The sequence below is a fragment of the Phyllostomus hastatus genome, unplaced genomic scaffold (assembly GCF_019186645.2).
Source record: "Phyllostomus hastatus isolate PE091 unplaced genomic scaffold, TTU_PhHast_1.1 phas_contig_1, whole genome shotgun sequence".
Classification (NCBI taxonomy): domain Eukaryota; kingdom Metazoa; phylum Chordata; class Mammalia; order Chiroptera; family Phyllostomidae; genus Phyllostomus; species Phyllostomus hastatus.
The window spans coordinates 13,964,430-13,988,977 of record NW_025333498.1 but is presented as its reverse complement, the minus strand read 5'-3'; the positions used below and the strand labels follow the sequence as shown (position 1 = coordinate 13,988,977).

General features: G+C 39.1%; 1 protein-coding gene across 2 annotated transcripts in view; it reads right to left on the bottom strand.

Annotated features, from left to right (window-relative positions):
* The window catches only part of PDE11A (phosphodiesterase 11A), a 322,202-nt gene that overhangs the window by 133,887 nt on the left and 163,767 nt on the right, over window positions 1–24,548 (bottom strand). For both annotated transcript variants that reach the window (XM_045833325.1, XM_045833394.1), the window contains one exon: window positions 451–501. In XM_045833325.1, coding sequence (XP_045689281.1) covers window positions 451–501 — 51 coding nt within the window. The remainder of the gene's footprint in view (window positions 1–450; window positions 502–24,548) is intronic.

The window sequence follows — 24,548 nt, the reverse complement described above, 5'->3', positions numbered from 1 at the left end:
ACCTATAAAAGAGTATATACTTCATAGGATTATGAGACTCAAAATGATTTAATACAGGAAAAATATTACCTATTATTATCCTAATTTCTTCACTTATTTTTACAGATGAAGATAGAGGCCCTAAGATTTTAAGTGAACAGAAAGTTGGAGGTAAAACCAATGCCCAAATCAGGCATCCCGATTCTCAACATATTCCACAGATTTTTTTTGGTATCCTGCTTACTTAACAAATGGAAAGAAATAAATACAGAATCATTTCAATGATCATAAAGGGAATACTCTGTTCTATATGTCTCCCTTGTCCTCAAAAACTAAAATATCCGAACACACTTTGCCCATTCCCCAGCACCCAACGGGCAGAGCTAGTTCTTCAGAAGCAAGTAACAAAGGCTCAAAGAGCCATATCAAGTTTATCTTCATGCCCGCATAGGGCACCGATTACTTCCTTACCTTAAACTTGTCAACTTCAGCTTTTGAACATGTCGCATGGTATGACAGCACCTGATTCAGAAAAGAAGAAAAAAATTAATAGCTAGGGATGACTCTGTCTTCTGAAACTCTCCTGGTTTCAAAATAAACGTTGCTCATGAATATCACCTTGACAAAATAGTGGATTTTGATGTACAACGAGAATCTTCCAATAGCATGCTGTGACACAGACTGTCGGCTATGCCATTATAGTGGAATTTATTACAATGCTGAATAGAACTACAGCCCACATTCAGGGCTAAGTGTTTGATACCAGGATGTTTTTTTAGGTAGTTATTTTATCAGAGAAACATGATATGGCTCAAGACCACAGTTCCCAAAGGAAGCAAATACTTATCTTGTGAAATGCTCTGGAACATAACTAAACAAACAGGTAGTGTGTGTGTGTGTGTACTGTGGCAGACACTGTAGATTTCTGACTCAAATTCCAACCCTGGTCTGTTCCCAGTTGCCTGCATTTATTATACAGGAAAGATTATATGGATATGCTCAACAATCTGCAATGCTTTTTATAAGAGGATTATATTTCCCTGCCCTTTTGACATCAGCTTTAATATATGACTTGCTTTAGCCAATGGAATATGGGTGAAAATGACAGATGTCACTCTGAGTGGAGTCTTTAGGAGCTGTCACGTGGTCCACCATCTCCATTTCCCCTCAACCACGGGAAGTGCATGGCCCCAAGAATGGCTGCTCACTCACCCAAAATGACACATTGAGCAGAGCCACAGCCCAACTCACAGCTAATGACAGGTCACGTGAGCAGCACATCAACCGTTGTGGTTTATCACCTCACCCTAACCCAGTCTGAGGGCTGCTTACAGCTAAGAATGGTCATGTAGGGCGACAACAAGCTGGTCAATGAAATGTAAGTGGGAGTGTCAGGGCTGCCTCTTTCTTTCCCTTTCCTTTCTCTTCCTCCCTGGAAAACAGCTGTAAGGTGTGCAGATGCAGCAAAATCTGGCATCTATAAGGTGACCAACAGGAGTATGAAGGACGCCTGTTATGGACAGTACAGCAGAAAGGGACAGAGACACGAGCCCAGCCCTGGACTGCCCTGCCTCAGACTTCTAGCTGCGTAGGACAAACACACACACATTTGCCTGAGTCAGCAGGTATGTCATAAAGTATGTTACATATACCTACATATACACACATGTACACATACATATTGTATATTTCATGCTACCAATCCCATTCTTAATCTATGTACATCTTAAACAAATAAGTCTGGAAAATGCTAAACACCTCTTCACCTACCAACCTTAGAGTAATTTAGCGTACATTTGGCTTTGAAAACTAAGGGTTTTATTTGGCTAAACTCAGCATTTCCCAAATCTAATTAGCCACAAAACTTCCTTTTAGGTGATGTATTGATCCAGTAACTCTCTGAGGACTTTGAGAAATGCAGACCCCAGGCTCACGCCCTCAGTGTGACAGAGCGCGGCCACCAGGAGCAGCGTGCGGCGGCGGTGAGTGAGAAGGCGGCCTCCGGAGCCCAGCTGCCACCCCTCAGCCACTGGACTTCGGGCGAGTGATTCCATCTCTTTGGGTTTCATTTGTAAAACGGTGTCATAACACTACTATACAGGCAGTCCTTGCTTAGCATCAGTGACTTATTCTTGAAAACCAGAGATTCTACCCAAAAACACCAACAGGGAGCCTGTTTTCCATTATGTTTAATGGGAAATAATTACAATGCATTATAAGGCCTGCAATCACTTCCTACAACTTAATGAAAAGAAGTATAATTCATATAAAAGTGTAAACCAAAAATGATGTTTAGATATAACTTGCTTTAAGTGTTACTTAAATTCGAAGGCTGACTCTGGTCACAACCAGTGTAGCTCTTAACAAAAAGTTGTGTCGGTGACATCTCTTCCCTTGTAAACACCGTGATCACTCACTCGTTTTCCCAGAGTTTTCTCAACACTCTCGTCTTTGAGAGGGGACTCGCGGTCAAATACTAAGTGAAACCGAGAGCTAACTACTGAAGGCGTGGAGGCGGCACGTTCAGGACAAGTTGCTCACCTGGAGCTAGCAACAGCGGAGAGGCACACCCTCACTGTCAAACTGCGAGTGGTTCTCAGCACATATGCACAGGATTTGGACGCTGTTTAGACCAGTTTAATTTAGAATGTAAATAAATCAAGTCTTTTCCCATGCCTCATTTTGTTAAAAAAAATTATACAGAGTTTTGGGGATATAAATATAATTTTTTCAGTACAAACAAAGTCACAAAATACTGTTTGGAGAGATAAAAGTGTTCTGTGAGGTTTAGTAATCAAATAGGTTATTTTACTGGAAAAATTCTGTGGTGCGGGCCTGGTCTTCAGATAGTTCTTAAGACCAAATGTGATAATACAGATGAAATACCTGGCACACAAATAATCAACATACACTTACTGTTTTAATATTTAATTACGATTACAATTCTACCACGGAAATGTTTGATAGAGCATTGTGTCATTATATTATCTTCATTGCCTCATAATTGTTAACAGGCATTTTCACTGCAAAAATAACTGAATAGACTTTGTCCTTTTTGCTTCGGTTTTACTACAGTAAACTTTAATTTGACTGTCACCTTATAACATTTTTTACTATTTACAAATCTGTTTTTGCAAATCCAACTTTCAAAATTTATCTTTATTTACTTAAAAATATTTTTTCAGAAAAACTCAAGTTGAAATTCAAAATCTCTGCCACCAGGTGGCGCTTAGCCTGGCTTTTAGTATTTAAGGCATAATACCCACTCTTTTTAACTTTTCAGACTTCCTTTACTATTAAAAGTAAAAGCTATTAACTTCACTAAGTTAGAAGTATTTGAATCAGTGATGCAGACTAAGACTTTCTATCCACATAAAATTTTCTTTGTTTTGTTTGTTATTATTGAGTTGACATCTTTTGTATGTTTTAGATACAAGTCCTTTGTCAGATGTATATTTTGAAAATATTACCTCCCAGTCTGTGGCTTGTCCATTAATTTTTCTTGTTTTGTCTTTTAATTGTGAAAGGATTCCCACCATCTAGTTAATTAACAAATTCATCACCTCACATATTTATCTATTAAAAATTTTTTTGGTGAGAATATTTAAGTTCTACCTTTTTAGCAAATTTCAATGATATAATACAGTGTTATCAACTATAGTCACGGTATTTTACATTAGCTCCTTAGACCTTACTGTCCTTAGCTGGGAGTTTTTTGTAAGTACATTTTATTGATTATGCTATTACAGTTGTCCCATCTTTTCCTCCTGTTTCTCTCCCTCCACTTTGTATTTCCTCCCCCCAATAAACCCCCCACCTTAGTTCATGTCCATGAGTCATACATATAAGTTCTTTGCTTAGTTGTAAGTTTGTACCCTTCTACCAACTCAATTTTCTTTAATGTCTTTTAATGGGCAAAAATTTTCCATCTTAAACAAGCACAATTTGTCATTTTTCTTTATTGTTATTGTTTCACATGTCCTTTGCAAGAAATTTCACCTACCTTAAAGTACCAAATACCTATCTCATGCTATCTTCTAAAAACTGCATAGTTTTATCCTTTATGTTTTGGTCTATGATAGATATGAAATTAAATTTGTATATGCTGTAAGATTAAGACTTTAATAAAACAAATGCCTTAGTTACTTTGTCATGATTCTTACATTTTCCTGGACCATAACTTGGAGCCAAATCCCTTTAGAGTTCATTCTGAGATTTATGTCCCTACTGACTAATCTGGTAAGTCCATAGGAATTTTTATTCTATTTATTTAACCAAGTTAATGACAAGGAAGCTCTTAGTTTTACCTTTTGAATCTTTTTGTTCTGAGAGTTCTTGTTCCCTTTTATAGGATTCTGAGAATCAGTTAAGGGAGCAGAGGAGGGGCCTTACACAAGAATTTTTCAGCCACCTCCTAAAAGAGTAGCAGAAGGTCCCTTGTAGATGCGCAGGGAGGAATCATCAGCTAACAAGAGTACCTCGTTCCTGCTCTTTGAGAGTAGGGTCTTTGGGAGGACATAGCATTGTCCTCTGTAAGAATCCCTGGAAGGGCCAACCAGCTATGGAGCAGATTCCTCAAGAGAAAGTGATGCTGTAACAGGACTTTGAGAATTCTGTGACTTCCTTCTCCAAGCAGTTTCTACGGTTTGGCCCCAAAGGACTTCCTAGGAAGCGTTCAAGAAGGTGCTGATGTTTCACTGCTCCCGTTGACTCTCAGTGGTTGCTTTTTACACAGAACCTGGTAGTGAGAACCCAGCAATATGTACTCCTCCTATATATACTAACAACATAGCTACCACTCATTCTGACTTGATATAAATACACAACAGTGGTTTTGCCTCGCTCCTAGCTTTTGATCCATGTAATCACCTCACTATTTTTAACAAGCATTCACAACAAAAGTCAAGCAGGACTTTTTTCTTATCACCTGTGGTCACCGATCATGTCTCCCATTCACTTCTCAGCCTGCATTAGTCTCTGCCCTCACGACTCGGAAACAGCTTGTCTCAAGGTTTCCAATTTCTTGCTGCCAAATCCATGCACGAACCTGCAACTGCCCTTTGCAGCAGTACTGAATGTAGCAGTTTGCTGGTATCAGTCTTTCCTTCAATGATGTCGTATACTCTCACAGCCTTGTACACCATCTCTGTGTTGACAACTTCCAAATTTAGCCCTGAGCTTCAAACTCACATATCCAACCACCTGCATCTCTAACTTCCTACTTCGTCACCTCCCTGGCATCTCAAGCTTAGTAGGTCTAAACACACATGTTTGATTTTCCCACTTGTAATAGGCTAAATGAGCACATCCCCACATTCTAATCTCTGGAATCTGTGAATATATTCATGTTACATGGGAAGGGGAAATTAAAGGTTGCCACAGTGGAATTAAGGATGCTAACATATGAGATGGGAAGATCATCTTGGGTATCTAGGTGGGCTTAACGTCATCAAGGGGCCCTTACAAGAAACGGAGAGAAGCAGGAGAGTGAGAGTCACAGTGATGCAACGTGAGAACACCTTGACCAGCCACTGCGAACACTAAGAGGGAAGGGAGCCATGAGAGGGGAATGGAAAATGCCTGTACAAGCTGGAAAAGGCAAGGAAACAGACTCTCCCCATAGCCTCCTCTGGTAGAAACGCAGCTCTTCTGGTACTTTGCTTTTAGCTCAGAGACCCATTTCAGACTAGGACCTCCAGAAATTTAAGATAATAAATGCTTGTTGATTTGATCCATTAAGTTTGTGGCACTTTGTCACAGAAGCCATAGGAAACTAAATGACACAAATCTCTTTCTCATCCTAGCCTTCCCCAGCTCCACAAATGACACTCTGTCTGATCAATTGTTTAAACCAGAAACCCGAGGTTTATCCTTTATTCTCCCCTCTCCGTGTCCCTCACATTGACTCCATCAGAAAAACATGTCACTTCCACTCCTACATTTTGACACTTTCCACTTCCATTATCACTACCCAGGTCCAGTGCATCAGCCATTTACTGGGCTCTGGCAATAACCTCTCAAATTCTACCATGGCTCCTCCAGTCTCTTTGGCATGTGTCAGCCAGAGTGATATTTAAGAAGTATAAATCAGATCTTGCCATCCCCAAGCTGAAAACTCATCAGTGGCTTCCTATTACCCTTAGAACCACATCCAGACCCCAAACAGTGACCTGACAGGCCCCGCAGAGCCTGCCCCTGGGCCCCTCTCAAACTGCGCTTCGTGACCGGCACCCTCTCTCCCACACGCTGCAGCCACTCTCACCTCCTCTGGCTGTCCATGCACCAAGCTCTTTTCTACCTTAGAGTCTTCCCCACCCTCATTACACGATGGCTATTTTCTTCCTTCTGAAACTAGGTTAAATGTCACTTCTTCAACGAAGTCTTCTCCTACTACCCCAAGAATCCACCTCACTCTCCATTATTCCGAGTTAACAAGCTATTTTGCACATCATCTATCGCAGTTGGAATCACTTATTAGTTTGGTCATCGTCTGCCTCCCCTACTAAACTGTGAACCCCATGAAGGCAAAGATAAGGTCTGGTTTTGATCACTAAGTCTGTCCCTAGGAGTGTGCCTGATACTTATTTGGCATTCAGTAAAGGTTTGGTAAATCAAGGGATAAAAAAGTAAAATAACCTTAAAAAAGAATCTCTCCATGCCTCCTATTATTAGTGCCCTTAATTGATGCCTTTCCTCAATGAGTCGTGTGTCTCAGGGCACAAGCTAAGCAGTGCATATAGAGCTGCCAGATTCAGTAAATAAAAATACAGGACACCCAGTTAAATTTGAATTTTGGATCAACAGTTTATATTTGCAATGTTTAGAACATACTCTTACTAAAAATATTATTTATTATTGATTTGAAATTCAAATTTAACTGGGTGTTTGTATTTTTACCTGGCAGCCCTACTTCTACTTGCTCCAAATTAAGAAAGCTGGAAATAAATGTGAAACGGTCCAAGCCACATCCCCAAGTATTCACGTTCCTCTCCCCATCCCTGCCCCACAACATTTCCCGGTGACTTTCTCTCCACAGGATTTTATGTGGCAAGCCTACCATAAGTGTAGAATATTTTCGGCAATGTCAAGTAACCTCATAAATCTAAGATCTGTGACAAATCCATGGATGCTGTTGAAGGAAATATAGCAAAAGTAATTTCTGATTACTTTTAACATGGCCAATATCTGAAAGAAAATCATTACTGTTATATACATGTATAGATGACCATATGGCACAGCTAATGACTAAGAATCAGGCAAAACTGTATTGTTGATATTTAATTTGAATTAAAGAATTATATAGTTTTAATTACTATTGTCAAGGCTTCTTGGATAAGTTAAAATTTCCTCCATGAGTCCGGAGTGTGTTCATTTTATAAGAATTCCCTGAGCTACTTTACGTCAAGGACCTAAGTATACCATGCACTTTTTAGTAATATATTATTACTAAATATTATTATATTATATATTTGATTGAGTAAAAACACTTTAATTGAATGCATCATAATACTTTTGAAAAAGGAAGCATTTGCAAATCTTAATTATATAAATACTTTATAAGGAACATCATTAGGTTATGAGAGTTTAGCCATACAAACACATTGGTTAATTATTTGACAGCTAAATGAAATTTGTATAAAGCTTATAGACAAAAGTAGACAGATGATCCACAGAACACTGGGCAAACATTGAATTTTCATAAAGAAATTTCTACCCCAGATAGATTTATCTTTTGTTTGTATCAATTAAAAGATATTTTAAGTAAAAAGTAGTGACACAGATTTTGTTGGTAAGCTCTAACGTAAGAAGTCTTCATAGTTACAAAAATAAATCACTATTTGCAAAACCTTACCAACTTCAATTAACTTTTGAGTTGAACTTGACCCTAGCACAACAAAGAAAGACAAGATAAAGCAATTATCAGACCCATGAACAACAGAATAGAGAAGTTATGTTTTTGTGTTGAGTTTCCACAGCAGCAAGAGACAAGTAACTCTATTTCAAAAGAAAAGCAATGAGTGGAGCTATGAAATAGAACTGCTGTATCGAGACTTGTCCATGGCCACAAGCGGATCAAGAGCAGAGGAACCGCCCTTGAGTAATATCTCTTGTATAAATAGTTTTGAGTGTTAATTTACTTTGGACCCGGGCAGCCGTTTGCTCCTGAAATGAGAAATGGGCCACTACATATACCGGCTGAGAGGAGCACAAAGATAAAGAACCACCTCTTGGGGAGAAGGAGCCCAGACCGCTCCGAGGACTCACACTGGCTGTCTTGGGCAGAAAAGGGCTGCAAAAACATTTACTGATATGTTTGTGGCTCTAGTGGCAAAGTGGCACTTGGTGGCACTTGGAAACTAAACTGATGACAGAGTTAATTTAAGCTGATCTGGAGTAAAATCCCAACTAACTCATATTGATTATCTCCAAAGAAATAAAGAAGCATTGTTATCAGCAGCAGGCATCCAGCCAGGAACGGTGACAAACCACAAGGAATGACAAGTCAATTTACGTGGAATGACCTGACAGAAGAGCCATCCACCTAAGTAAAGAACCACCCTCGAGGATTCTTAACAAGACGATGACAGGCTTCCAAGACACGGTGACCGGGTGATGTGCGGACACCAAGACAGCATGTTTCCGCTGTCTGCTGTTTCAGACACTGCCTGCGGTTTAATGGAATGAAATATGCAAAAAGGTAGTTCAGATAATTGCATCTGCCATGCGATGCTATCATGACTTTCCGAATACATCTGTCACAAACATATTTTTAAATCTAAAAAGACTTAAACTTTTCTAATTTAAAGTTAGATAAAAAATACCTGCAGAATCTGGGGTAATAAATAAAATACTCAGTTGTCAGGGTGACTTTAAGATCAGCTGCTTTGTAACCACCAGCTGCAGGAAAGGAGGTCTGCACTTGAACTTCATGTCAACCCATATTTGTGGGGTACCTACTCTGTGTAAACCATTGTGAGAGGCATTTTGGCTTTTCATTTTCTCATCCTGGCAAATAAATTTCATTTAGGGCCTCAGTTTTCTTTAATTGCTAGTAATTGTACAAAGCACTGTGCACATAATTCTTGAGGCTTAAGGAGGAGCTGAGCGGGAAGGTGATTGCTTAGTGCTGCCTTCCCAGGCTCTGGTGGGGAAGGGCAGTGGCACACGGGCTATGCATTGCAGCCACCGGAAAATAAGAAATGACCCTCTGGATCAGAATATTCAGTCCAGGACTTTATTGATGAAAGGGATGCAAATATGTATTTTGAGAAAATCATAGATATCTAAATTTAATTGATTAGGTATATGCCTATAATATAGATGTAATTTTGATTTTTTAGTTTCATTTAGTATTAGGTGAAATTTGTACTAGTAATAAACCTGTTAGCTCTGTAGCCAGTCTCTGGCCCTCTGTGACACACGAAATAATGGCCTTCTCAGGTAAGAAGCTAAGAGTTTTCCAACTGACTAGTAGGACAAATTAATAGAGGAAGTAAGAGACTGCAATTGTAAGACAGTATCAAGTTGTTACTGAGTCTATTTTATTTGGCCATGTAGGAGAATTATTTTGGTTTTGAACAAACAAGCTTCTTGTTTATATAGAAATAAGAATAAAATTAAAGCATCTACAAAGTTGTGCTTAGAGAGATGAGAGTAGAGGAGTTTTCCAAAGAGCTGGGTGTACTGAAATCCACTTTGACAAAGGTGTCCCCGTAAGGAAGCTTAGACTTCTAGGTCAATGTGAGGCCAGCCCATCTTGGCTGGATTCTGTTTTAATTAATCTGGACAGAATAGACTGCCATTGTTGCATTTGTTCCATTCAAAGCCATGGGGTTACCCTCTCCAGTGGTTTGAGAGAGGCCCCAACTTAGGATGAAGAAAGCACTCATCATGTATTCACCCAAAGCAAAGACTTGACTTAATCATTCTATGTTGTTGCTGGATTAAAATGTGAATATTGGTATTCACATTCCAAATTTCAATCCAATTTTGGAAAGCAAGCCCTTAAAGTACTTCGATAATTATAAACACTACTCTTTAGCCAGGGTACAATAACAACACTGACATCCATTTGGTAGCTGCCCTAACTATCTTGCTCCCTGTGCGCATAAGGTTCTACATATTGGTACCTGTGCGCTTGCCAGCAGGCAGCGTATCTTGCATTATATAAATCCAGAAACTTAACAGATCTTCTGCATCTCTATCCAAATTATCATCTGTAGCAGAGCAAAAAGTCCACGCAGTCTTTGACATTCCTCCCCTGAGAGGTGGAGTCTATGTCCCTTCCCCTTGATGCTAGGTGGGGTTTGTGACTGTTTCACTAGTAACACAACATGTAATAGTGAGGCTGAGCCAGTTGCACTGGACCCAGACCTTAAAAGACTGGAAGTTTCTATGTCATGGCCCTTTAAACATTCTCTCTTATAGACCTGAATACTATGTATAAGGTCTACTTACCCTATGGGAAGTTCCAGACACATAGAAAAGCCTGAAGGATGCAACACCAAGTGCAAGAAGAGAGAGAGGCTGAGGAGCACCATGAAGCCACAGACATGACTGAGTCAAAAGGCCATCCTGAAATGCATCCTTCAGCCCAGCCAGCCCAGCCATCCCAGCTGATACCAGGTGGATCAGAGGTGAACCGCCCGTTCTAGCTGTTTGGGAATTCCTGATCGTAAGATCATGAGCAAAATGCTTGTGTGTTTCAGACCACTAAATTTTGGGATAGTTGGTTAAGAAGCAATAAATAAATAAAACAACATTAACCTTCCATTGGTGCTTGTCACCTTATACAATCCATGAAGTAAGGTAATCCAGGGGTCAACAGAAGCTTGTGTTTCAGAATCTAGGTAAGAGTGGCTTGAAGCCCCAAAACCATGATATATGGGGAAAATTCAAGGCCTTTTAAAAAATATCTGCAAATTCCCGGATGGTTTATATTCTTACCTTGGCCTTCAAGTTCCTATGTGTTCTTGTGCTAGAGTTGTTATATAATCACTATACAAAAATGTGAAATTCAACTCCCTCTTCAATTTTCACAAAAAGATCTTTTCCTGTCAAGCTTCCAGTGGGTCAGGAGGAAAGTGTTCCTTTCTTCTTCATTCCTCCCCACCTCTCTCTTTCCCTCCCTGCCCCCTTCTCCTTCTACTTCTTTCTCTCCTTCCCTCCCTCCCTCCCTCCTCTCTCTCTCTTTCCTTCTGAAAAACAAATGATGGAGTTACATAATTTCAAATGAAATGTCAGCCTCCCCATCCTCAAAATGCCTCTTGGTCCTTCTACCTATGGGGGCGTTTCACGGAGCATTAACCTCAGGAATCTCAGTCTCTTCTCTTTTTTCTGGCTTCTCTCCAATGTAACCTTCTCTTTTACCTTTTCTCCATCTCCATTTCAAATGGAAAATAACAAAATTCTGTCCCTTTCTCATACATCCTCTCGCTGCTAGAGGCAGTTGAAATCTATTCCCTCACATCTAACTATCCCAAGAGGGCTTGTCAAGGATTTTCCCATAGAAAAATGTTTCAAAATAATAATATTAGATAATATTTAACACACCTCATTATACTTCAAAAGTTCCCTTATGCATCTTAAATCATTCCTTAGCTCGGTGGTTCTCAAACTGTCACATGCATCAGGACACAGATGGCTGGACCCTGGCTCCAGAGTTCCTGGTTCAGCAGATCTGGGGTGGGGCCTGCGAATTCGCACGTCTACCAGACTTCCAGGTGATGCTCATGCTGATCTGGACACCATGCCATGAGACTCACTGGTCTAAATTCCGCCCATGGGTTCCAGGTTAAAAATGCCTGGACCAGAGTGGAGGTTACCAGCTGATGTTGGAATGAGCAGAAAGAACAGAGACAAAGTCTTCTGCCAAATCCTGATATGATTTGAATAGCTTCTTTTAAGGGAGTTAGAAATGCTTCCTTAGCTTTATTTCACTAATTACACTTTTCAGAACTATATTTCTTTTCACTTAACTATGTTGAAATGGAAATGCAAAACTACTGTGAAATTAGAAATTAGTTTCAGCGAATATTGATTTAGAACTTTTTTGCTCATGAAAGAGTTTGGCCAAGATCCTACTGAAAATCATGTCATCACGAACACCAACTCTGTGGCATTTCTGAGCACAGAAATCAGAATTCATCCCCTGAATTGCCATTGGCTTATAGCATGGCATCATTTTCACCATATCTAAGGGGGTCAGCAGTAGCATTTGGTTTTGCTTATGTCGGTTAATTTTCAGCAACCCTTAAGCCAGGCTGTTTCCTTTCATTTGGCCAAGGTTCGTTTTCGTAGTTTGTCACCATGTGGGGCACCAGCATTGAGAAGCTGTACAGCTTGACAGTGGAGCACGGGGGCTTTGAAGACAAGCTGCCCAAGCTCATAATACTGGCTCCAAGAGCCCTGCAATTTTGGTCTAATTACTTAACCTATCTGAGTCTCACCTTCTCCATCAGTAAAGATGGGAAATACCTGCATTTTCTACTCACATTTCACTGGCCAACACAGGTCCCATGGCATCATTGAACTTCGAGGGAGTGTGGAAGTGAGACCCTGCTGTGAACTCAGACAGGACAGAACCGGAGATATTTGGTGATGAGCTCTGATGATGGTCACAATAGGTGAGGCAGGGCAATAGCAAGTTGTGTGAGAATTGTGTTTGGAATCAAAGTGAGTGAGTCTCATGTATGAATTCTAGCATGTGAATTTTATGGTGTTTGCTCAACTTTTGCTTATTTCCCAAATCTCTTCTGTGTTTCAAAGAGTTGGTAGGCAGGATCACCAAATAAGTGGGATTATATGTACTTATTAAATATTCTTTATATTTAACATATATCATTTATGTAGTATATGTTCATTAAACACATACTATATGGTTGATTTAACTAAACATATTCTGATACCTATAGAAGAAAATTATTATAAATGTGGGATTTTGATTGGTATATTCTGTTACATAACTTTCATGAATTACTTAGTTACTTATTTTAATCATTTCAATGTCCTTAGGGTGAAAGAAATAGCTTATTTCTTCTGAAGAAGTTGTATGAGGTAATAACTCTTCTAATTTTAGTAGTCTATCATAAAAGATCTCAGCCATTAGTACTTAAATTTGAAAGTTTTTAAATTAATTTTTAGTGTAATTCAATATGACTCTATACCCACTCATATTGGACTATAATTCTTAAGTGTTTCAAAATAAGTATTCCTTGCTGACAAGTGTATTACTCCCCACATTATGTTTAACAGTGAGGTGTTTTTACCTAATAATGTAGGTTATTAAATGTATTAAATTTCCACAAATGCTTTCCTAATGAACTCCTTGTTTACTTGTTTATCTTGTTTGTTAATATGAACAGAGGGGAAAGTAGTATTCTTTTGAACTAACTGGGTAACTTGGATGGATTCTTGCTGTTTCTGAAACAACAATTATATGTGCCAATGGTTTTTCAAATCTGTTATTTATGTATCTTGGAATATAAGTAGCCTGATTTCCCTTCATGCCACACTTCCAAGTAGCCTATCATTGAATATTTATATGCCTCTCCCCTCATGATTTTTGCATACTCAACAAGGCTACCCTGGTTGATGACTTGGGAGAGAGGACCATTGTGTAATTGCATCGGTTATGCAGGAATGCCATGCAGAGCTTTACGGTTTTGCTGGGAGCCCCAGTGAAGTGAAAAAAGGAAGAAGGGACCAGGCCTAGTTTGGGGCGCTGTCAAACTGTCTGGGGCCACAGGCACGGCTGGCTGCTGTGGAGGGAAGGGAAGTGCAAAGGTAAGAATAAAGGGCAATTCCTGATCTGCGTGGGTCAAGGCTGGTGGCTACAGGGATCAGACTAGACGTGAGGGAGTAAACTATGGAACAGCATCCAGGCAGTTGGGGTGGATCATGAGCCAATCGTTCAATCAAGAAACATTTAGTGAGGACTTCATTTGTGCCAAGCACTGCACACACAGTCCTTTCTTAGTGGAACATCTGTTTCATCAGCAGAGATAAACAATATACCTGCAAAGTCAACTGGAAAAATGCTGAAGGAGATAACAAGGGTGGGAGGGGATGGGGAGATGGCAGGCAAGTTGATTAGGGATGGCCTCTCTGACTTATTGTCTAAGCTGAGACTTGGAAAACAAAAAGGAATCAGCCAGGCCAAGTGGCAGAGAGAAGGTGTTTTGGGCAAGAGATGAAGTTGCCTCAAAGGGCAGTGTGAGTGAGGCAGAAAAGTCTTGAGGTGAGGTGAGGACTCTGGGCAGAGGCCAGGAACGTGCAAGCCGATGAAAGATTTTACTGTAGTCAAAGGGAAGATGCGGAGGGGTTTTAGGCAGGAGACTGATATGATTGGTTAGCCTTTCAGTCACTCTGGCCTTGGAAGCCCCATATGTACTGCTCCTCAGTTATACTCCACCCCAGAGGTGACCGCCACCCCCACTTTTCAGGCATTCGTTCCATTCCCTTTCTATGTAATGCAGTTTTGCCTGTTCTTGAACTTATATAAACAGACCCCCCTTATTTGTAGAACATGACCCTGAGTGATGTGTGGAGGATGGATTCGAAGAGGACAGGGATGGATGTAGGAGAGAGAATCGTGGTTGGGCTATGACAGTGGAAGTGGAGACAGAAATCTGTGGAGACAATGTACAAGGACCTGGACAAAAGGCTCCCTCTTGGTTAGAAAAGGATCCGATCTACAGAAGTGCTCAGCCTTTGTCTTCAACTTTATGACACTCAGACAACTGTATTGCCCAAGACCCTGGCAATCCAAGACCCTGGCCTGGCTCCCTGCCTTGCAGGTCTCCACTCTGGTCGTCGCAGGCTGTGCCCGCCTCTTGAGGAGAAAGCTGATTGGTCTCTGGAAACACGTCCACCCAGCCTATGTTCCAGGAAGCTGGGATCATGCAGACTAAGCTCCAAGTACCCAGAATTTCCCCAGGGACTCTGCATGCCTCAAGCCCACTGCCAGGACCTGACTGGGCTTCTTCCCCAGATTTGGCCTCCCCTGAGTGTGCCTCTGGGTGAGATAGTTTTAGCGGCTGTGGAGAGACTCTGGGATGTGCAGGCTGGGAGGTTCACGTATGTGCAAACCGAACACAGTGCAGAGAGCAGATAGGGAGTGGGGACAAGGGGGGCAGGCAGTTCCAATCTCTTCTAATCTCTTTTGAGACTTGCTTCAGGTTGTATCCTGGGTGGGATTTACCATCTTTGAGAGCAGCATCCTCTTCCAGATCCCTGTACTAAGACACCACTGACAGCCTGAGCATCCAGATACTTAGTGAGGGCCATTCTGTTATTTAGTCAACTGTAAACCTGGGTTTCCCAGGCCAGTGTTTTACCACTGAAGCAGACAGGCTCAGGCATGGCCACTGAACTGCAGAACGCTGTTCTCTTCCTCACACCACGGCGTACCCACATGAGCCAGCTGACGTAGGTTCAGCATTTATTTCCAACAGGACTGAATTAAAGAGTGAAGTGCTGGAGCTCAATACAGATCCAGGCTGTGACTCCTAGAATCTGTCCTGGAGAACCACAGGCATTAGGGCTGGAAGGAATGGTTTCCTTACTGACAAGCTAGGAATTTTCAGAGGAGGAGGACAACGCATTACCAAGAGAACTTTTTTCCGCTTGAGCTTTTAGATGAACTGCCATCACTGCCTCATGAACCAGAAGCATGCTCTCCTGGTACAGAAAACAGGCCCTTAACTTGGGCTCTCTTCCCAGTCCCACCGTGGCTAGCTAATGGTTTCAGTGGTAAATGAAGTCCTGCAATTGACCGGACATTCTCCAAAAGACATCTTGAAGCACTGTTTGCACAACATGGTCCCTTGAAACAGACATAACTGAGTTTGAATCCTGGTTCTGCTTCTGGCTGCCCAATACAAGCTCCAAAAACCAGCTCACAAAGCTTCTAAAGCTTTCTGAGGCCCACTTTGCTCATTTGTCCACTGGCAATAATATTGTCTATCTAATCTGTTTAGGTGAAGGTTAAATTATATATATATAATTTTTATATATAAATACATATAAAATATATTTTGTATAAATATATTTTATATATTTATATAAAATATAAATATATAAATAATACTTATATAAATATAAATATATAAAATATACTTATATATTTTATATATTTATCTATACATTTATATATTTATTTGTATTTATTATATTTATTTAAATTATAAAATATATAATTATATATAATTTTTTTTAAGTCTTCAAAGGGAAACTTTTTTTTAAGTTTACATATATTTTTAAAGATTTTATTTATTTATTTTTAGAGAGGAAAGGGACGGAGAAAGAGAGAAAGAGAAACATCAATGTGCGGTTGCTGGCGGTGATGGCCTGCAACCCAGGCATGTACCCTGACTGGGAATTGAACCTGCGATGCTTTGGTTCGCAGCCTGTGCTCAATCCACTGAGCTACGCCAGCCGGGTCTAATTATATATAATTTAACATAAATTATATATAAAACTTAACACAGTGCTGACACACAATAAACATTTAATACATGTAGCATTTTTTAAAGTATCAAAAAGTAACAACAGGAGAATAAACAGTAAAAATGTAAGTTAATTTAAAAAAAAAACACTTTTTAAAAAAGCCAGAACCGGTTAGCATGGGGACTATGCCTGTTACTCCGAACATCCCGCTGGGTCTGGGAACTCCTGCCCAGGACGCAGAGCACATTCCCTAGGCCATGGCACTGGCGGCAAATCGTTTGAGTGTAGATTTGATTTTGGAAAACCATCAAATATCACTTACTAGGAAATAAAATGAAAACATAATCAACTTATTATTTAAAAAACAAGGTATGACTACAAAGTGCTGAAATTAATTTTCTCTCTGCGACTGCCAGAACAGTCCCTCTAAAATGTCATACCGATTATGATCCTCTCCTGCGGAACACTCTTCAGTGGTTCTGCGGTGCCATTAGAATTGGGTTTAGCACAAGCGACCTTGGTGCTCTGGCTGCTGCCAGCTCCTGCCGTGCCTGTCCCCCCCCACCCCGCGTGCCCTCTGCCCCAGTGGCACTGAGATGCTGGGGCCACCCTAAGAGCACGCTGCCTCAGCCCTCCCCACTTCTGCCACCTCCCTCCTGCTGCCCGCAGTGCTCTGCTGGCTGTGTTTCAAACTGCAGCGCTCGCTGCCACTGGTCACTAAAGGTAGTCTTCTCTACAAAGCAGTGCTGACTGAACTCTCTGACTTAGATGCCCCTCCTCTATGCTTTTCAACCTCGTACCTACCTGTCAGCTGAAGCTCATAAACCACGATGGGAACCACACTTTCACTTACCTCTGTCCTCTGCTGGACTGAATTACAGGGAGTTTGTACGAAGGCTGGTGGGGTAGACATATGGTCCACACCATGCTGTTTTGGTGAGGGTCAGGTGAGTTCGTGGCACTTGGCTGGTGATCCGCTCTTTACATTATGGTTATTTCTTACAAACCTCCCAATATCCATTAAAGTCTTTTTCAAATATTCAAACAATGCCAGCATTATTAGAATGCATGCATAGACTCCACTGCTGGCTGTTTTCGTAAGGAAGCATCACTCATTCATATCCGTAAATTCTTTGTTGTTGTTAAGAGATTACCTTACTGGTATAAAACAGTATCTGATAAATGAAGTACTAATGGATTACAACCCAAAGTATAAAATAAATATCCACCAGTATATACTGACATAAATCATTGAAAAATAAATAAATGATAGAAAAGATAAATACCCTGTATAGAAGAATTCTAGCTACTACATGTAGTTACTTCCCCCTCAAGGAGGTCGAGCACAGCTCCCTACTCCTTAGGTGTTGCCGTGCCTAGTGACTTCCTTCCAAAGAGAACAGTGTGGAGGGTGGGGTGGGAGTACGTTTACAGGGGGGAAACCTGACCAGCACTACCTTGGCCAGGTGACCAAGGTCAACACCCACGATGGTAAGTCATGTTGAAATTGTGTACCCTTTCTCAGTCTGATCCTGAGAGAAACATCAGACAAATCCTAAGAGGGACATTTTACAAAATACCTGACCACTATATCTCAAAACTATCAAGGTCATCAAAAAAAGACTGAAAACCTGTCACAGACAAGAGGGGCCTAAGGAGACATGATGACTAAATGTAGTAAGGTATTCTAGATTGAGTTCTGTAACAAGAAAATGATATTAGGTGAACATTAAGAAATCCGAAGAAAATATGGACTTTATTAATAATGTAGCAATATTAATTTATTAACTCTGACAAATGTTCATACCACTGTAATACATTAATAATTAGGCAGCCTGGCACAGGGTACATGGGAGCTCTCTGAACTATCTTCCCAATGTTTCTGTACGTGTAGTACTGTCCTAAAAAACAAAGTGTGTGTGTGTGTGTGTGTGTGTGTGTGTGTGTGTGTGTATAAAATGTATCTGGCTGATTCTCAGTACAGGTTCTCCCATGTCTCACAAAATACCTAAATGAAAACCCAGAAACCATCACTATAAACTGATAACCCACTACTAGATTCTGGGAAGAATTTTTGCCCATTTTAAGGCAGATACAGCTGGACTGAGAAAAATAACTGGTGGCTTAACTACATTTCACCCCATGAAACATGGCAGTCCTCCTGGCATAAAAGAAGATGGAAGCATTTTTCTAAAGCAGCCCCTGGTCTGAGAGAAGACAGACAGGAGAGCGCTGATTCTTTCTTGGATGGCAGGGCCCTCATGAGGAGACTCGGGGTCTGTATTAACCAGAAAATTAATCAGTTGACCTTCTACCGAATGACAGCTGTTTTTAAAATATTAGCTTTCATCTTGGGGGACAGAGTCACTACAAATAAAGCACTGAATTGTGGGGGATGTTATAATACAAGTAACAATTGTTATTGGCAATTTATGAGCACTGTGCTGAAGACTTTATTGTCCTTATTTCATGTCACCCTCATAACAATTACACAAGGCTGGGAAGTAAGAAATATGAAAGTGACTTGCCAAATGATATACAGAGAGAAAGCAGCAGAGCTAGAATGAAAATCTTAACAGTCTAATTTTAAAGAGCATACTTTTACCTATTTCACTGTACTTCATAAAAAAGTCCTAGTAGCTGTATATGCTGAGACTTGAGACTGTTACTGTTCTCTAACGGTGATCCTTATCTGGACTTTATTGTGTTTGATTCACTCAGTCAATAAATATTTTTTGCATGTCTACTGTGCGCCAGGCCTGTGCTGGCACTGGGCACACAATGGTGACCCCCACACACAGACACCTTCTCACACATGAGGGGTTCAGAGTCCTCTGGCATGGGGAAAGAACGCACCACCGTTTCAGCCCAGCAGAAGCACCCTAGATCCATGCCTACATGCCAGATACCGAGCATTAGCCAGGCAACTAACATCAGTCTGCTCCTGTTTTGCATATCTAATAAAGGGGCTCCTCCAGTACAAAAGTAGACAGATTGGCTCAAGGCCAATCCCAAAGCCTTGCCACCTGGTAAACACTGAAGTCCAAGGGAAAGGAGGCAGTGTCCCAAAAACTGAGATAAGCATATAACCATTTCATGTGAGGGCCATGGCCTCTCAGGAATCTTATGCTTTGTGTCTTTAATGAACTAGAAGAAGCACATCATTGAAACTGGAGCAGAAACCCATACAAATGACATTTTAAAGCAAACAAATGAAAGAATGAGATACTAAGACTCAGCTCTTCCCCTTTTTGGGGAAGACTCTCCCGGATGTGTCTGTAGGAGTCCCCTGTGTCCAATCACTCTTCATGATAACACCCTGCTTTGTTTCTTTTAGAGTACACTTGTTTACTTTTTACTGCCTTTCTTTTCCAGCTGGAATATGAGCTCCATGAGAAGATGAATACTGTTTGTTCATGACGCAACCTTCAGTACCTAGAACAGCATTTACCACAAAGTAGCTCAACAAATACTCCATGATCAGATACACAGACAACAACATGCAAATGGATGTGGAGTAACAAGTTTAAGGGAAAAAGTTCAAAGGAACCCACATTATGGCAGCAGATTTGACACTGACCTTGGAGTCAATAAAGATACATATTTGTCAGATGCAAGCACTCGGGATCAACACATCAGTGGGAAAGAACAGGCAGGCCCAAAGCAGAGTGACACTTCTGGGGTCATTTGTTTTATAACAAAGGGCCGAAGTTATCTAATGAAGAAAATCAATTTTCAGTAAATGTTTACAAATAAAAAATAAACTGTGACTGCTACCATACACAAAAATTACTGAGATGGGTCACAGAGTGAAATGGAGAAGCTAAAACCATAAAGCTTTTAGAGGAAAACATAGGAGACTATATTCTTGAGTTGTGAGTAGGCAAAGATTTCTTAGATCACAGAAAGCAATAACCTTAAATTTTTTAAATGATATATTAGATTTCATTAAAACTAAAAACATCTTCCCATCAAAAGATACCACTTAGAAAATGAATAAGCAAGATCCAGATTTAGATAAAATATTCACAATACACACACCTGACCAAACACTGGTATCTAGAATACGTTAAGAATTTCTACTTATTCAGTAACAAAAAGACAAGCAATCCAATTAAAAGTGGCAAAAAAAAAAATCTGGACAGTTTACAGTAGAAAATATATGAGTGGTACATAAGTACATGAAAAATATATAATGTTATCAGTCATCAGGGAAACAAAAATAAAAACCATAATAAAGTATCACTAAATAACTACTAGAACAGCTAAAATTAGAAACTATGGCAGCACCACATATTGGTGTGACGGTGAAACAACTAAAACTTTAATAGTTACTTGGTAGGAAAATGCTAGATAGTGTGATCACATTGAAAAAATATATATCTGGCTGTTTCTTATAAAACTAAATATACACTGACTGACCTTTCGACCCAGTATCCTAATACTAGATATTAGTTACAGCGAAATAAAAGCATACGTTCAGAAATATGCTTGTACAAAAATATTCATAGCAGCTTTATTCATATAGTTCCAAAGTGGAAACACCAATGTATTGATCAATAAGAGGATGAATAAACAAACCGTGGTAAATTCCTGCAAATGAATACAACCGTGGTAAATTCCTGCAAATGAATACAACTCAGCATTTAAAAAGAAAAAAAACCATACAATATACACCCAACATAGATGAATCTCAAATGCATTACGCTGCTTAAAAGAAGCCTTATAAAAAGGAGTATATATTGTATAATTTAATTTATGTGAAGTTATAGACAAGTAAAACTACTCTATGGTGGAGAGACAAGAACAGTGATTGTCTCTGGGGGTGGCAGCAGAGAGGCGTGGGAGAACTTTCCAAGTGATGAGATGTCAAGATATGTTTCCTATTGAGAAATAATAAAATGGTTTTAAGCTAATGTTTTGGAGTGATTTGGTAGGAAAGATTAGATTACAAAAGAAAACCTTATGTCTAATTAAGTATTAGAAAAGAATTCTATTAATACAGAAAAATATAAATAGTTCTTGAAAAAGTAACTGCATTGTGAAAAGTAACGATTTACTAATGATAATGTAATTAAAATTCTATAATACGTGAACAAAAACTAGCAAAATACAGGTAAGCAAATACTCAATTTATTTTCTTATCTAGTGAGAATTTAAATGATACTGGTTCATTTTTCTTTATTAATTAGAAAAATATTGATTAAAAATGCTTTTGCAAAAAATTAAGCATGATAAATAACTTTTATTTCAATGGATTAAAAAATCAAACAAACATTAATTTCAAACTAAGTAGGTTTCAAGGTAAAAAGCAATCAAATTTTTAAAAAAAGAGTATTTTTAAATCTGTAAAAGAAACAATTTTCAGTCATGACCCTGTTTTTGCAAATGATATGGAATGAAAAAGTATAAAGAAGAAATATTAATAATTCAAGAAGAGGGATTGATGATAACAAACTGTAACTATGTTGAAGTCCCATCCTGACAAAATACCATGAAATTACAAAAAAAGTTAATACTAATGCATCCATATCAGTCAGTTGTGGAAAGTAAAAAAGAATTGGGCAGAAATGTTCACTTCCACATAGGATGAAGAGGATCTTAAAAGACTACCATTACTTTGTGACAACAAGAAAAAGAGATAAAGTAAAATTCACGCTCCATTTTAAAGCTGTCAGTGAGTAAGCGGTGAACACCAAGGACTCCAGTGAACACAATTCTAGTCAAGGGATGTCCTTTGTAGATGACTAAGGGCAGTCACCTGGGACTGGGAGCCACTGCTTGCAGGTGGGTGTAAGCCCAGCCTGTTGTCAGCAGAGTGACTGCTGAAAGGAAGAAAACTGGTCAGGTTTTTAATGGCAGTGTGGGCTGCCGTGACACATTGGTGTCTGGAAGAGCCACAGTGCCAAAGGAAGTCTCTCAGTTTGAAATTTCTCCTCTATGGGAAGTTTGCTGTCAGAGTGGTGGTGAGTGCAGAGCTAGAAAATACGATAGAGATCTTATTTTCTTACACATTAGTTAGGTGTTAGATCTTGCTGGAGTTGAATCCACAAGTGAACTGAAATGAACTTTCAAGCTGCAACTCAAATTCGTTCCAGTCACTCAGAGTAGCTGGAGTCATTGGGGTTGGCTTGAAGAGCAAAGGGAAACATTTATAATAGCTAAAAACCAGAAATGAACTGAAACTAATGAAAGCTCCAGCCTGTCTCTAGCTATGCTCTACAGATGAGTAAATTCATATGATCAGCTCCTTCTTCTAGCTGCCTGATATTTAAAAAATCACATATCCTGTCTATGAAAACCACAACACAACAAAAATATTATTTGACCCAAACAGTATCTAACAAAAACTTTATCTGCTTTTTTCCTTCTATACAAGATGTTTGGTATGCAATAAATATTTATGAAAACATGCAAAGACACAGAAAAATGTGACTCTTAGTCAAGAGAAAAAATAATCAGTGCAGGCAGACTCATCAATGCACGTGATGTTAGAATTAAAGACCAGGGACATAGAATAACTTGTGAAGAATTATATGTTACCACTTTTGAGAAAAAGTTAGACATAGTTAATAATAGTTGATAAGTTTCAGTAGAGATATAAAAGCTTATAAAAGAACCAAGCCAAAATATCTAGGACTGCTACATATAATATTAATATGACATAATACAATAAAACATCAGAATAAATATACTTTATAGATGACTAGACAGAAGAAATAAATCAGAAAACTCTAAGAAAGTTCAAAAGAAAATTCCCAAATTGAAGCATTAAAAAAATGAAAAAAATTATAGAGTATCAGAGATGTGTAGAGTAATATCACAATTCAATGTATGTTTAACTAGACCCAGAAAGAGAGGAGGAGAATAGGGGAAAATAGACATTTGAAGAGATATTAGCCAAATATTTTATGAAATTAATAGTTATCAACTCTTTAATCAAAGACAACCAGAAGAAACATTAAGAAATATACATCTAGGCACATCATAGTCAAATGACTACAAAGCAAAATAAAAAGAAAATGTTAAAGACAGTGATAAATACACATTACATTTAGGGTAACAACAAGAATGATGGCTGATTTTTCATGAGTAACAATGGAAGCCAAAAAGACAGTGGCATCTTAAAAGGACTGAATGATTAAAAAAAAGTATTAACCCAAACAATAAGGTGATTAGCCTAAGCAATAAGTTACCAGTAATTTTTATTTCTTCTAAATGCTTTTTATAGCTATTGTGCAATAATAACACGTAGCGTTTATAACTTAAAACATTAAAAAACAAATAATGTCATATTTGTGTCAGGGTAAACAGAAAAAAATCATAAGAAAAACAATTTGACTAATCTTTATCCACCTTATCAGATCTATAACTAATTCATACTATGCTTTTACTAGTCTTTGTAAAGTATTCATATCCAAAGACCAACTAATACAACAAAGACTTTATGTGACAATAGCCTTTTTATAAAGAGATTAAAAGTAAGAAACAATCATATCAGTTGGTGCCAGACCAGGAGACATCAATGGGAAAGGTGAAGTTGGAGGTTTAGTAGAAGGATCAGCATGATTATCCTCTCAGGGTCTTTTTAAGAGCCACAATTTGATCGTAATTTATAAACCAGTTCAATAAATGCCTGGAATTCTTACAGAGAATGGCTTCCAAAGTGTTTTTGTTTTATTTTGATTTTATTTTTTAAAGTAACTTAAGATGTGGTAGTGGCTACAATGGGGAACTAATTCCCACATAACCATTTCAGGACAGAAAATCATTTGGGTGTCTTTTTCTCCTTTCAAAAAAAGTGAAGTTTTTAGATAATTCAACATGTTTTCAGTAAAGACAAATTTACAAGTATGAAGAATTCCATTTCTGCTGGTGTGTTACATTTGGCTTTGTAATTAATAATCTGTATTCTTTGTACCTACAAATAAACATGGGTTTTCCAAAGGCTAACATTTATCATTTAAACATGGTCTGACAGTAACTTGGCCTAAAAAAATCATTTTGGTAGGTAACAGGATATTTAAAAGGGACTCCTTCTGTCTGAGTTTATAGTTGAGACCGAGAGGTGCTACATCCTAAGCGGGAGATGCTAGGCCTGCAGGCTTGCTATGCAAGAC